This window comes from Sminthopsis crassicaudata, chromosome 1 (genome assembly GCF_048593235.1).
Source record: "Sminthopsis crassicaudata isolate SCR6 chromosome 1, ASM4859323v1, whole genome shotgun sequence".
Classification (NCBI taxonomy): domain Eukaryota; kingdom Metazoa; phylum Chordata; class Mammalia; order Dasyuromorphia; family Dasyuridae; genus Sminthopsis; species Sminthopsis crassicaudata.
Window position 1 is genome coordinate 372,507,754 of NC_133617.1, and position 14,525 is coordinate 372,522,278.

General features: G+C 39.9%; 1 protein-coding gene and 5 non-coding genes across 7 annotated transcripts; all 6 read right to left on the minus strand.

The window, feature by feature from the left end:
* Window positions 1-541: 541 nt before the first annotated feature.
* Window positions 542-4,192, minus strand: RPL17 (ribosomal protein L17). Of its 2 annotated transcripts, none has more exons than XM_074279353.1 (7): window positions 4,107-4,192; window positions 2,879-2,931; window positions 2,661-2,701; window positions 1,821-1,955; window positions 1,492-1,590; window positions 888-1,079; window positions 542-630 (listed from the first exon to the last, which is right to left on the minus strand). In XM_074279353.1, exons 2-7 carry the CDS (start codon window positions 2,916-2,918, stop codon window positions 583-585), a joined length of 555 nt encoding a protein of 184 aa, XP_074135454.1. In that variant the 5' UTR covers window positions 2,919-2,931; window positions 4,107-4,192; the 3' UTR covers window positions 542-582. The 2 variants fall into 2 exon arrangements, with proteins under 2 accessions (XP_074135454.1, XP_074135453.1); XM_074279352.1 differs by having other exon boundaries at window positions 4,010-4,113.
* On the minus strand, window positions 786-851 carry LOC141552349 (small nucleolar RNA SNORD58). The gene has a single exon (XR_012485145.1). It is a non-coding gene; the product is annotated as a small nucleolar RNA SNORD58 (small nucleolar RNA).
* On the minus strand, window positions 1,300-1,365 carry LOC141552350 (small nucleolar RNA SNORD58). The gene has a single exon (XR_012485146.1). It is a non-coding gene; the product is annotated as a small nucleolar RNA SNORD58 (small nucleolar RNA).
* On the minus strand, window positions 1,690-1,754 carry LOC141552347 (small nucleolar RNA SNORD58). Its single transcript, XR_012485143.1, has one exon. It is a non-coding gene; the product is annotated as a small nucleolar RNA SNORD58 (small nucleolar RNA).
* On the minus strand, window positions 2,518-2,583 carry LOC141552351 (small nucleolar RNA SNORD58). The gene has a single exon (XR_012485147.1). It is a non-coding gene; the product is annotated as a small nucleolar RNA SNORD58 (small nucleolar RNA).
* Window positions 3,104-3,169, minus strand: LOC141552348 (small nucleolar RNA SNORD58). Its single transcript, XR_012485144.1, has one exon. It is a non-coding gene; the product is annotated as a small nucleolar RNA SNORD58 (small nucleolar RNA).
* Window positions 4,193-14,525: the final 10,333 nt, after the last annotated feature.

A 14,525-nucleotide genomic window follows, 5' to 3' on the forward strand; every position in this document is an offset into this window, starting at 1 on the left:
CACCTTTATTGTTATGCTTTTTCTACTATACTAGTAACATGGTAGGGTACAGTAGTCCTCAAACTTTTTAAATAGGGGGCCAGTTCACTGTCCCTCAGACAGTGAGGGCCGGACTATAGTAAAAACAAAAACTCACAACTGTCTCCACCCCTCAAGCCCATTTGCCATAACCTGGTAGGCCACATAAACATCCTCATCAGTCTGCATCTGGCCTGAAGGCCGTATTTTGAGGTATAATAGTATATACCACATATATATTATATATAAAGCATACCCCCCCATATATATGGTATGAGCCAATTCAGGATATGAATGATTTGCCAATGCTAGATTATACATGTGGTTAAAAAAAAAAGTAAACACAAAAACACAATAGGGTCAAGTTGCAACCCTCAAGTTTACCTCTCAGAATTCAATATTCTATCACATAACATTTAACAAAACTTGAGAAAACCTTTAAAAAAAACACTCTTAACACATGTACAACATTACGACGTAAGGAAAACAAACACTTTAAAAAAAGGAATAAATACTTAAAATATCTAGTGTAACATTTCATTTCATTTATTTGCACTGTCATATTTACTCTCGTGCCATAAGCTTTTGCTTCTTCAATTTCTTTTGGGATATCTGGAAAGGAAAAAAAAAAAAGAAACCATCAAATACTTTTTTCCCACTATAAAAACTGACTTCATTCTTTTATGCTCCAACTTTAAACCAAAATTTTAATCTTCACAAACCAGAAACTAAATGATGTTTCAATGTAGTTTAAGAATGAAATCAGGGTTGCTCAGAATACAAGTTTTTTTCATGGTTATTCCAAAGGTGTCCTAAGATTGTCATCATAGCAACCAGTAACCTAACAATAATGAAATTTTTTTTTTTACCTTTTTCTTTTGAGCAACTTCCTCTTCTGGTTTAGGAACAATTTGTTCCTTTTCAGTAAGGATCATCTCAATGTGGCAAGGAGAACTCATGTATGGGTTGATTCGACCATGAGCCCTGTAAGTACGCCGTCGCATTTTGGGGGCCTTGTTAACCTGAATATGCTCAATGACAAGAGAATCCACATCCAAACCCTATGTGGGGAGAAAATAATGAAATTCAATTAATGCCCTGAGTTAAAATTGACATAAAATGAGTAAGGTTCAAAGAGATGTTCAAGATCAAACAGATCTATAGAATGAGGATTCAATTTCAGTTTGTTCTGACCAAGTTGCTTGTGTTATAGAATCACTTAATTCCCATTTGGACCTCGAATTAGACTGACTTCTTCCAGAAACTTATGCTACCAATTTGATGGCTCAGATTGTGATTATTTTCATTGTTTAATCCAAAGGTGTCCTAAGAGAGTCATCACTGCCATCAGATCAACTTTCTATCTTAACCACTAGCATGACCATTATAAAGTTGAGTTGCTACTCCCCCACCCCCAAAATAAGGAATTTTTAGAAGCATTCATTTGGCATGGGCATAATGTTTTAAGCCTACCTTCAGTTCTGCATTACTCTCTGCATTTTTAAGCATATGCAGCAAGAACTCAGCACTCTTTTTGGGCCACCGACCCTGTGTCCAACCCCACTGCTTAGCCTGAAAATTAAAACAAAAAATAAAAATCATTGTCATTCTATTCAGCAATTTCCCTGAAAATCACAAATTTGCTTAGTTTTCAGATAATTGCTTTTATAAGTTGCTCAGAACATATTTCTTTTCATGATTTATCCAAAGGTGTCCTAAGATTGTCATCACAGCAACAGGTATTTAAAGCAAAGCTTACTATTTAAACTTATTCTACCAATTTGATTACTTAAAATTCTTACCTGAGCACATCTGCCAACTCCACCATTATATCGGCGGAAAGGCACACATTGTTTTTTCAATGTGACATCTTTCAAATACTTGGTAGCTTTTCTGATATGCATGCCCTTGATAGCTTGGGCTGTTTCACGGGTATTCTGTAAAAAGACATTTTTAATTGGTGAGTCAAGAGAAGCAGTTGTAAAAAAAGATTACTTTCCAACAAATATTCAACTAAAATCCCACCTATAGAATGCTTTTCCTAGTCTATTAATTCCATTGCTTTCACATCCTATATATAGCGTGCTTTGTAGATTTTCATTTGTTCTAGGTAAGTGCATCTTGAGGGCAGAAAGGACTGACATGAGACCCAAAATTTTCTACACATCACTGTTCAGATACTCGTTTTATTTTCCTAAAGAAGTATATTAGTTGGCCAATATATTATATGGTTGTACTGCATTATGAGTTTTTGTAGATTTCTTCTCATTACACTGTCGAAATCATTGGCAATTATGTAGCACAAATTGAGCTCAGTGTTTGTCCAATGTTCAAAATTACACATGTTAGTGTGTTGGTGCTATCAAATAGAGCAACTAACTTTCAGTCCAGTGTTTTTCTTCTATTACTTTTGCCTTCTTAGTTCATCAGTTTTCAATATTTTGATTAAGATTAATGTAGCACCTACTATAACCTTAGGGACCTCAGTACACAAAAGTGGCTGCTCAGTGTTGTTTTATTTTCATTGTTAATCCAAAGGTGTCCTAAGAAAACTCATCATTGCAGCTTCATATACATAGTCATAATTCCATGAAATATATGCAAAATATAAAGTTACTTCAGAATCTAACTATTTCACATACCTTGAAGTGGACCCGGAGATTTGAGCCCCTTGATTTGCATGCTGAAGATTAAAAACAAAAAATTCAAATTAGTAGAGTGCAAAACCTATAGAAGGTTTAGTGCTACAGAATTCTCTCATCTGAAGGAAGCACTACAGATTCTTAACGTTTGAATATGACATAAAAACAAGACATTAAATAAAAACAAAACACTTTAAAGTATCTTATGTTCCACTTACATTTTGTGGGGTTCTCTGGATCAAGAGAATACCTCACCATTTTTAACGATTACCTAGGGGAAAAAAACAATTCATTTTTCTTAAGACAATTTCACAAGGCTCACAAATAGGCACCTGGGCAAATATACCGGGGGAGGAATCACACGACGTTTTGTAGCTATTTAAATGGCCAAAATGAATTTGTGGAAACAAAACGAAACCCCAACATCAAGCTAAAACGAAGCAGCTGCTCAGAAAGTGATTGTTTTCATGGTTAATCCAAAGGTGTCCTAAGAATAGTCATCACTGCAGCCAACTATTCCAGAATATCTATGCATTCATTCTTCAAGCTGTAACTGCTCTGGGTACGCTCCCAGCAAGTACTACCTGCACAACGAATGCAGACATGCAGAGCCTCAGCCACGGAGTTACAAACACTCATCTTCCTGAAGCCCTGGGAGAGTCGCTTTTAACCTCCGTTTCTAGTTTACAAAACGAGCCGGAGGACGAAATAGCAAACCACTCCGGTATCTTTGCCCAAAAAGTCCCAAAATGGAGTCACGAAGTTAGGCACGGTTAAAAGGCCTTAATTTTAGCCTATCTCGAGGCTTAAGGGCCGGTAACACTGAGATCCGGCAAGCGCAGGACACGGGCTCTCCTCGCACCAAATTTTCAATTGCCCAAACGGCGCTAAGCCCTGGAGTCCAATCCACCCTCTCCCTTGGTAAGCAAGGGAGAAGCAGTAATTTCATGCTCTCCAGAAAATCTTTCTCACCACGACGCGGGTGAAACACAGATTCCTGCCGCCTGCCTTAACCCCCCTCAGGGACCCACACTAGGTCCGAGAACGAAACCTTGCCTTCCTCCACGCGGCAGGGACGCGGAGCCCGGCGGGATCCCGATGCGAGGCCGGCAGTACCGGCTGCTCCCAAGAGGCTCCAAAGGTCGCGGGGGCAGGGAGAAAGGCCTGGAATGGGGGGGGGGGAGGTGGCCGAGCGCGCACTCCCCTTCTCCGCTCCCCCACTCTGCCCGCTCCGCCCGCGGCGGGAGCGGGATGCACCCGGGAGGCCCGGCTTTCCTCCCCTTCCTCCACACCGCATCCCAAATCATTGGGAGACAAATAGGCGGCCCAGAAGGAAGCCTCGGGTTTACCCTTTACGGAGACCTTCGATTCGGCCGAGTTGAGGGGCCGATGGGGGCGATGCCCAGCGGATTGAAGACGCGTCTCAAAAAGCGGCGCTTCACTCACCTAGGACGGTTCAAGGGAAGAGGAAGAGCAAAGGCTTTCGGGAGCCTTGAAGAAAACTCGGCTATCTCGCGAGAGTTCTAGTTCCGGAACGAGAGGGCTGGAGGCGTGGAGGAGGGAGGAGAAAGAGGAGGAGACAGGAGCAAGGGAGGAGAAAGGGAAGATGTAAAGTGTTTTTTAAAAACCCTGTACCTAAAGTAATCTGAAGGGATTATCTCAAAATTACCTTTAAAAAAAAAACAAACCTAGAAAAACTGGAAAGTGAAGCGGGGAGGCGAGGGATGGGGGTGGGGGGTGGGGAAAGGATGTAGTTACTGGTTTGCTTTTGTTTTTGTTTTTTGTTTTTTAAAGAATCTTGTTGGAAAGGGTTCTACTTTTTCTCAAAAATATAAATTTTTTTTAAAAGTAGGCATTAGGGCAGATAGGTGGCACAGTGGATAGAGCACCAGCCCTGAATTCAGGAGGACCCGAGTTCAAATCTAGTTTCCGATACTTAACATTTCCTAGCTGTGTGACCCTGGGCAAGTCACTTAACCCCAGCCTCAGGGGGGGAAAAACAACAACTAGGCAGTACTAGAAAAGTAGTAGGATAGATGTTCTCCCACATTGGAAAAAAAAACAAAAAAACAAACAAACAAAAAACATTAAGCACTTAGTTCAAGGCCAGAGCTTAGCTTTGAGTTCATGATCTCATATCTTTTCAGGGGAAATAGAGGAATAATGAACTTAGAGGAGGACATTTAAAAAAAAAACCCTACTTTTTTATTTTCAACAATCTTTGGTTTCTGTTGTAATTCATTGTAATATATATATTTTTTAAATGGATGATGTACTTGGATGGCTGAATGGCTAAAGAAACTGTGGCCACGAAGGTTGCTCTCCACAAGAAGTTAAGACTTCAGAGAAGCATGTGAATACACAGATGATCTGATGGAATGGGAGAAAGTACAATTAAACATAACTGAAACCTGTGCACTGAGCTTGGCCTTGGAGAAAGAAATGAGAAAGTGCACTTGGCTCCCTTCATTTCAAAGGGGGGGGGTATTGAATATAGTATTTGCTCTCAGATGTGGGGGTCTGCTGGTGCATTTTGCTGAATTGTTTTGTTTTGTTTTTTCTTTTTAAAATCATTGATTAAAGGGAAGACCTTCTGAATAAAGGAGGGTATGGAATGTATTTAGAAATGAATATAGCAAACAAATAGAAAACCTCAATTTAAAAATTGTGATAGAAAGGGCTTCTTTTAATGCTCATTTGAAGTAAGGAGAGACCTGGGTTTCTGAACCCCACTTTCAGCATCTTTGAAATGGATTGGATGCTTAGTCTGCAATTGATGGTTTTAGAGAATTGCTTGCAGCACTGAGAAATTAATGGCTTGTTCCCAGTCAGAGAAAGAATGCGTACCTTGGTCTTGAATCCGGCTTTCTACTACTGCAGGATGCTTCCTTAGCTATTTTTAATATTGTTACTAACAATGGCAATCTTTTGTAGTCAGAAGCTGCCTAAACACAATTGGGAAGTTGGGATGTTTCCTCACCCTTCCCTTTTCTGGTGGATTTCAGGGTTCTGCAGATTTCTGATGATTCAGGCCAGGTTCAGACACTGTTTGGCTTAGTCAGAGCATGCCAGACCTGCACACCTCCTCCCCCCCCAAAAAAAGTCACTCTTCTCTCTCTCTCTCTTTTTTTTTTTTTTTTTTTTGCTGAGGCAATTGGGGTTAAGTGACTTGCCCAGGGTCACACAGACAGGAAGTATTAAGTGTCTGAGGCCACATTTGAACTCAGGTCCTCCTGACTTCAGGGCTTGTGTTCTACCCATTGCGCCACCTAGCTTCCCCAGAAAGTTACTCTTAATGGCTTGGCTTCTGGGAAGGCTCCACTCGGAAAGTTCCTGCAAGCAGCATAAAAGGCATGACTGCTCTCTATTTTCAAGACTATATCTTCAACCTGTTCTTGTTTGTCTATCCCAGGATCTCTGTGGGACTCTCTGGATCCCTTTCGGGGATTCTTGGGTTGGATGGAGGAGTCTAGAGGTGATTCTGCTTCCTGCTAGAGGGTTTCATCTCTCAGTCCCAGTGGAGTTTTTACAGGGGATCTGTGAATGTCCGTATGCTGCCATCTTCCCACGACTGCCCTTTATATTTTGTTTTATATGGTCATCTAATTGGTAAGTGGCTTCAAGTAGGTGGGAAGGAAAGTCATTTTGTTGAGGGTGGTAGCCCCTCGATATTCCTTGTTTGATCTCCAACTTCCTTTGGGACTTGGACCTTTGATACAAGATCTGGTCAAACTAGTCTGGGCTTGTACCCAGCCCCCCACTGGATCTGAGCTGGCTTGGATAAAGCCCGCCAAAAATCTGGCCTTCTAGGAATTAACCTGAGCTCCGCCCATTACTTCTTCAAGCAGATAAAAAGAGCAAAGCTAGAATCATCTTTGGTTCAGAGATTTGAAAGATGCCAGTTAAGATGCTTGCATCAGAGATTCTCTGTCCCCGCCGCTTTCCGCGTGTATGTTCCTCTATCTAATGCCTTTTACTAACCAGACCTTAACCTTGCTTCCAAACCCTGCAATAAACATCTTTTACCCATCTAGGTTTTCGGGCCTGTAAATTCGTTTACAGGGGCTCTCGCCGCCACTAGACCTGACTTAACTTTGTATCCTTGCGCCGAATCCTAAGGGGGTTGCAGGGGGGGCTCCATGTGACTCCCTGTACCCCGAATCCTGCCACTAGACCTCACTTAATCCTATTGAGGTATATACCTCATTATTAGATATTTATCTCATGATTTGGTTCAAGTTACCTCATCATTTTGAGGTTCCCTATTACCTCATCAATTTGATTATGTTTGAATGTTTTTATCATGTTAATTACCAATGATGCTATTATCTGAAAAATAAAATTTGCCTCCATTAGTGTTACACAGAAAAAAAGTTAGATATGCCATATAAAATTTTTTAAAACCTCAAATTTGTTTTACTTGAGGAGTGCCTCTTAAGTTATAATCACTTTTATATTATGTAATCTTAGTCTGGAAAGCTGAAGCAATCCAGAGCCTTTCCGGATCTCCTTTCTGCACACTTCTCCTTTTAGACCTGGATTGACCCTTGGCTGCCACTTCATTGATACATTCTTTCTCTTTGAACCTGTTCATCCTCAGAATGACTGATTTCTGTTTTGGGGAAGCTGTATTTTGGTGTCTTGCCCATACACAATGGGAAACACTTTGCTAAAGCAGTAGAAAGGCCGCCATTCAATAGTTGTGGTAGCTCTCTGCTGCCCTCTGCTGCCACTGGCAATAAGCACTGGCTCCTTGGTTTGTTCAGAGTCTGGGATAAAAACCATTACCATTCTAGCTTGAGTTGCAAGAGGCTCCACTACAAAGGTAGTAAGTACTCAGTCTGCACCCTGAAGAATTGATAGCACTTCAGTATTCATAGCAGCACTATGTGGTAACTGGGAAAAGAACAGGAACTAAAGTGGGCACCCTTAATTGTAAGAATGGGTGAAAAAAAAAACCTATGCCCTATGGATGTCATTGTAACCAGAGCTCCAAAGTCTGTTGGTATGGGATTCTTTCCTCATCAATGGAAATTATTGCCATGTGTGAGGGATGGGAAGGAGCTGGGAGAGATTTAGATTCTCTTTGGGAAGTTCTGGATTCCCTGTTTGAGAGGGAAGATGTAAAATGTCAGTCTCACTTCATTTTGCTCAAGGGAGAAAAAGACGGAGAAAAAGCTGACTGGAGATGAGCTAACAGTCTCCATGATGTCCCCATCCCAGCTTCTTACACTAAACACTGGGGAATTTTCCTGTAAGTGAGATCTGGAACTTTCTTTGGTTACTAAACACTTTGGGGAATTTTCCTGTAAGTGAGATCTGGAACTTTCTTTGGTTACTAAACACTTTGGGGAATTTTCCTGTAAGTGAGATCTGGAACTTTCCTTGGTTAAGTTGAGTAATTTTGCTCCCAATAAGAAACCTCCTTCAATTTGATATTTGTTTTGATGTTAACTAGGATAAATACATTTATTTGCTATTTTCTATCTGTGTTGATTGTGGAAATAATACTTTGTGGAAAGGAGGTCAAGCCTTGGATATACAGTTTTTTCATAAAGAAACAGTGATAGATTGGTGTCTTGGGGAGCGGGAGGTAAGGTAAGGAAGAGAGAGAAAAAATTGAAACTCAAAATCTTATAAAAATGAACTATATTTACAGATATTTAAATAAGATGTTGAAATAATAAAAATAAGTACAAATTATTGAGCTTTAAAAAAAAAAGGAAACTATGATAAAGAGTTTAGCTTGAACTTAAAAATTATATCCCCTTGACTAATATTTAAGGGAGTAGATGGATATAATCCTAGCCCAGTACCCCCTTTCTCTAAGAAGAATAGAGTGGCTTTTCTATAGGGTCATGGAGCTCTTAGAGAAAGGGGAAGGAAAGAGCCACAATCAACAAATATTTCTTAAGTGTCAACTATGTGCCAGGTACCGTGCTCAGCACTGGGGAATATAAAAAGAAACAAAAGATAGTCTCTGCCCTCAAGGAGTTTATACTCTAAAGGGGATGACAACATAGAAACAAACATACAAACATGCTAAGGAAGAAATAATATAAATAGGATAATAATGAATTAAAAGAGAGAAAGCACTGGAATTAAGCTAGGTGGCTCACTGGATACAGAATTGGACTTGGAGTCAGGAAAATCCAAGTTCAAATCTAAACTCAGCCATTTACTATCTGAGTGACCCTGGACAGGCCATTCAACCCTATTAGTCGAAGTTTACTCATCTGTAAAATGAGCTGGAGAAGGAAATAATAAATCACTGCCAAGAAAACTTCCAAATGGTTTCACAAAGTGTTAGATGATGGCTCAAAGGACAGAACAATGAACTAAGATTAAAAAGAGTTAAGGAAAGTTTCCTGTAGAAGGTAGGATTTTAATTAGAACTTAATAGAAGCCATGGAGCAGAGGAGGGAGAACATGCCAGGTATAGAAGAAATCTAGAGAGTTTTGAAAAGATCCAGAGCCAAGACATAGAATGTTCTGTTCATGGAACAACCCCCAGGCCAGTATCAAAGAGTATGTGGTGGGAAATAAGGTGGAAAAAATAGGAGGCTGTAATAAAGGGCTCTGAATGTCAAACACAGCATTTTGTATTTTCCCCTTGAAGTAATAGAGGAATTTACTGAGTAGAGGGTCAGCATGATGTGTTTTAAGAAAATCATTTTGTGTTTGTGGCCCCCCTTTTTTGTAGTGACAAGAAACTGGAAAATGAATGGATGCCCATCATTGGAGACTGGCTGAGTAAATTATGGAAATGAGTGTTATGGAATATTATTGTTCTGTAAGAAACAACAGGATGATTTCAGAAAGTCCTGGAGAGACTTACATCAAGTGATGCTGAGTGAAATGCGCAGGGCCTGGAGATCATTATACACGGCAACAACAAGATTATGTGATGATCAATTCTGATGAATGTCACTCTTTTCAACAATGTGAGGATTCAGACCAGTTCTAATGATCTTGTGATGATGAGAGCCATCTACACTCAGAGAAAGGACTGTGAGAACTGAGTGTGGTTCATAACATTGCATTCTCACTCTTTTTGTTGTTGTTTGTTTTATTTTGTTTTCTTTCCCAGTTTTTTTTCTTTCTTCATCTGATTTTTCTTGTGCAACAAGATAACTGTATAAATATGTATACATATATTGGATTTAACATATATTTTAACATATCTAACATGTATTGGATTACCTGCCAGCTAGGGGAAAGGTTTGGGGGAAGGAGGGGATAGTTTGGAACAGAAGGCTTTGTCAATGTTGAAAAATTATCTATGTATATATCTTGTAAATAAAAAGCTTTAATTAAAAATTAAAATTAAAATTAAATCATTTTGATGGCTGCACGGAGAAGGAAGTAGATATACACACACTGATATGTCTCCTCCCCAGTTCATCCCTCCCACCCCACTCCCTCCAAGTAATGTGATGGAATGAAATCCTAAATGATGAATATAGGAAATTTAGGGAAATGTGAGATTGCTATAAACTGTTGAAGAATGAAATAAAACTAAGAGAACAGAATACAAAATTATTTCAATAATGTAAAGAGAACTTATAAAGTGAATAATGGAAAACTATGAAGGATTTGGAGAAGAGATTATGAATCATAACATTTCCTTCAAAATAGGGAGGTAGAGTACTACTAGAACATAATATTGTATATATTATCAGAAAACATTTCTATCTTGGATGCTTTTGTTTAATTGTTTTGTTACAAGGGAGGGCTCAATCCATAAAATAATGAGAAAGACTGATATAAACACAAAGAATTCAATAAATACACAGACAAATACATTACACACACACACACACACACACACACACACACACACACACACACACATACATATGAGGCCATTCTTTGCCTCATTTCTTAATCATTGATTGAGCATTACCTTAGCCAAACTAGAAAGAGTTTAACTTAAAAAGGCCAAGGTCTCCCACTGATCTGGGGCCATCTCCAGTCATCCTGATCTACATCTTGCCACTAGACTCATTCAGCTCTTGTGGAGAAAGTGAGCTTGATGATTTAAATCCAATTCCTTTGCATGTCAAGATATCACTTTCCTGATGTTATGGTGATCTTAGACAAAGAAGGACAAAAACAACCTAGGAATAGTTGGAGCTACCCCACTGAGGATTCAAGTAGCCTATTCTAGTTGGGCAATGAAATCCTTCCTTCCTCCCTCCCTTCCCTCCTCCCTTCCTCCCTTCCTTCCCTCCTTCCTCCCCTCTACCCTTCCTCTCTTCCTTCCCTCCTTCCTTCCTTCATTCATTCCTCCCTTTTTTCCTTCCTTCCTTCCTTCCTTCCTTCCTTCCTTCCTTCCTTCCTTCCTTCCTTCCTTCCCTCCTTTCTTCCTTCCTTTTTTCCTTCCTTCCTTCCTTCCCTCCTTTCTTCCTTCCTTTTTTCCTTCCTTCCTTCCTTCCCTCCTTCCTTCCTTCATTCATTCCTCCCTTTTTTCCTTCCTTCCTTCCTTCCTTCCTTCCTTCCTTCCTTCCTTCCTTCCTTCCTTCCTTCCTTCCTTCCTTCCTTCCTTCCTTCCTTCCTTCCCTCCTTTCTTCCTTCCTTTTTTCCTTCCTTCCTTCCTTCCTTCCCTCCTTTCTTCCTTCCTTTTTTCCTTCCTTCCTTCCCTCCTTCCTTCCTTCATTCATTCCTTCCTTCCTTCCTTCCTTCCTTCCTTCCTTCCTTCCTTCCTTCCTTTCCTCCTTCCTTTCCTTCCTCCCTTTCTTTCTTCCCTCCCTCCCCTCCTTCCTTCCTTCCTTCCTTCCTTCCTTCCTTCCTTCCTTCCTTCCTTCCTTCCTTTCTTCCTTCCTTCCTTCCCCCCTTCCTTCCTTCTTTCCTTCCTTCCTTCCTTCCTTCCTTCCTTCCTTCCTTCCTTCCTTCCTTCCTTCCTTCCTTCCTTCCTCCCCCCCTTCCTTCCTTCCTTCCCCCCTTCCTCCCTTCCTTCCCTCCTTCCTCCCTTCTTTCCCTCCTTCCCTTCCTCCCTTCTCTTCCTTCCTTCCTTCCCTCCCTCCCTCCCTTCCTTCCTTTTTCCTTTCTTACTCCTCTCTGTCCACATTGGAAATCATGCCTTTACCTATAGGTGCTCTGCTCAAATGAATATAAATTTTGATTGCTAAAACCCCACAAGATAGCTTGAGTTTTGTGGTTTAGATTTCTTTCTTAGGGATCATACCTTAAGCCCAAATCATTCTGGCTCTTGTTGATTGGCCAACAATAGGCCCCAGCTCACACCTTACTTGGTCATTGGGCCTAAATAGCAATTGTTTTCTATTTTGGCCAGAGATCCTGAGGGTTTTCCCTTCCCAGATTGATTTTTTTAAAATTAATTTTATAATTATAATTTTTTTTGACAGTACATATGCATGGGTAATTTTTTTTTTACAACATTATCCCTTGTATTCATTTTTCCAAATTTTCCCCTCCTTCCCTCCTACATGACAGGCAATCCCATACATGATAAATGTGTTACAGTATATCCTAGATACAATGTATGTGTGTAAAACCAAATTTCTTGTTGCACGGTAAGAATTGGATTCCAAAGGTATAAGTAACCTGGGTAGATAGACAGTAGTGCTAACATTTTATACTAATTTCCCAGTGTTCCTTTCCTGATGTAGCTGATTCTATCCATCATTGATCAATTGGAATTGGATTAGCTCTTCTCTATGTTGAAGATATCCACTTCCATCAGAATACATCCTCATACAGTATCATTGTTGAAGTATATAATGACCTCCTAGTTCTGCTCGTTTCACTCACCATCAGTTGATGTCTCTCCAAGCCTCTGTATTCCTCCTGTTGGTCAGTTCTTACAGAGAATATTCCATAACATTCATATACCACAATTTACCCAACCATTCTCCAATTGATGGGCATCCATTCATTTTTCAGTTTCTGGCCACTACAAAAAGAGCTGCCACAAGCATCTTGGTACATACAGGTCCCTTTCCCTTCTTTATTGTCTCTTTGGGATATAAGCTCAGGAGTAGCACTGCTGGATCAAAGGGTATGCACAGCTTGATAACTTTTTGGGCATAATTCCAAATTGCTCTCCAGAATGGCTGGATTCTTTCACAACTCCACCAACAATGCATCAGTGTCCCAGTTTTCCCACATCCCCTCCAACATTCATCATTATTTGTTCCTGTCATCTTAGCCAATCTGACAGGTGTGTAGTGGTATCTCACAGTTGTCTTAATTTGCATTTCTCTGGTCAATAGTGATTTGGAACACTCTTTCATATGAGTGGAAATAGTTTCAATTTCATCATCTGAAAATTGTTCATATCCTTTGACCATTTATCAATTGGAGAATGACTTGATTTCTTATATAGATGGGTCAATTTTCAAGATGTAAATGCTCGTAATGTAAATTTAGTGATGGTTTTCACCCTTCATCTTGGTTTCAGCATATCCCTCCCAGAATAGGTTGGTTTTGGTTTGTATTTTTTTTAAGCTCCCCCTAAACAGAAGAAGGGAGGAGACAGTAGGTAACTTTCAGCTACAACACTTTACAGCTAGGTGTATATATATGGGAACAGGGCACTACTTAGTTGTGGCTATCCAACATACCTGTGGCGATCAGTGACCCTGGCTGCCTCTGAGAGGAGACCCTGTCCTTTTTATTCCCATTGAACAGTCTTTGTTCCGAATACTCATTTCTCCAGGTTTGGCTCCTGTTAATCCCATGTGTGACTCCTCAACTACAAGCCTTTATAATATTCAAATTCCCTCTTGCCAGATCTACTGCCCCAAAATACAGTGGGATATGTTCTGTTTTCTACCTGACAAAGTGTACATGCAAGGAACTATAATGCCTTGGTAAGCTACAACCCAGAAAACATCCTATTCTTTTTTTTTTTTCTTTCAAAACACATGCATAGAGTTTTCACTGAATATTTTTTTAATTTTTATTTTATTTTATAATTATAACATTTTTTTGACAGTACATATGCATGGGTAATTTTTTACAACATTATCCCTTGCACTTACTTCTATTCAGATTTTTTCCCTTCCTCCCCCAACCCCCTCCCCCAGATGGCAAGCAGTCTTATACATGTTAAATATATTACAGTATATTCTAGATACAATATATGTGTGTAGAACCGAATTTTTTGTTGCACAGGAAGAATTGGATTCAGAAGGTAAAAATAACAGTTTACATTCATTTCCCAGTGTTCCTTTTCTGGATGTAGCTGGTTCTGTCCATCATTAATCAATTGGAATTGGATTAGCTCTTCTCTATGTTGAAGAAATCCACTTCCATCAGCATACATCCTCATACAGTATCATTGTTGAAGTGTATAATGATCTTCTGGTTCTGCTCGTTTCACTCAGCATCAGTTGATGTAAGTCTCTCCAAGCCTCTCTGTATTTCTCCTGTTGGTCATTTCTTATAGAACAATAATATTCCATAACATTCATATACCATAGTTTACCCAATCATTCTCCAATTGATGGACATCCATTCATCTTCCAGCTTCTAGCCACTATGAAAAGGGCTGCCACAAACATTTTGGCACATACAGGACCCTTTCCCTTCTCTAGTAGTTCCTTGGGGTATAAGCCCAGTAGTAGTATGGCTGGGTCAAAGGGTATGCACATTTTGATAACTTTTTGGGCATAATTCCAGATTGCTCTCCAGAATGGTTGGATTCTTTCACAACTCCACCAACAATGTATCAGTGTCCCAGTTTTCCCACAGCCCCTCCAACATTCATCATTATTTGTTCCTGTCATCCTAGCCAATCTGACAGGTGTGTAATGATACCTCAGAGTTGTCTTAATTTGCATTTCTCTGATCAATAGTAATTTGGAACACTCTTTCATATGAGTGGAAATAGTTTTAATT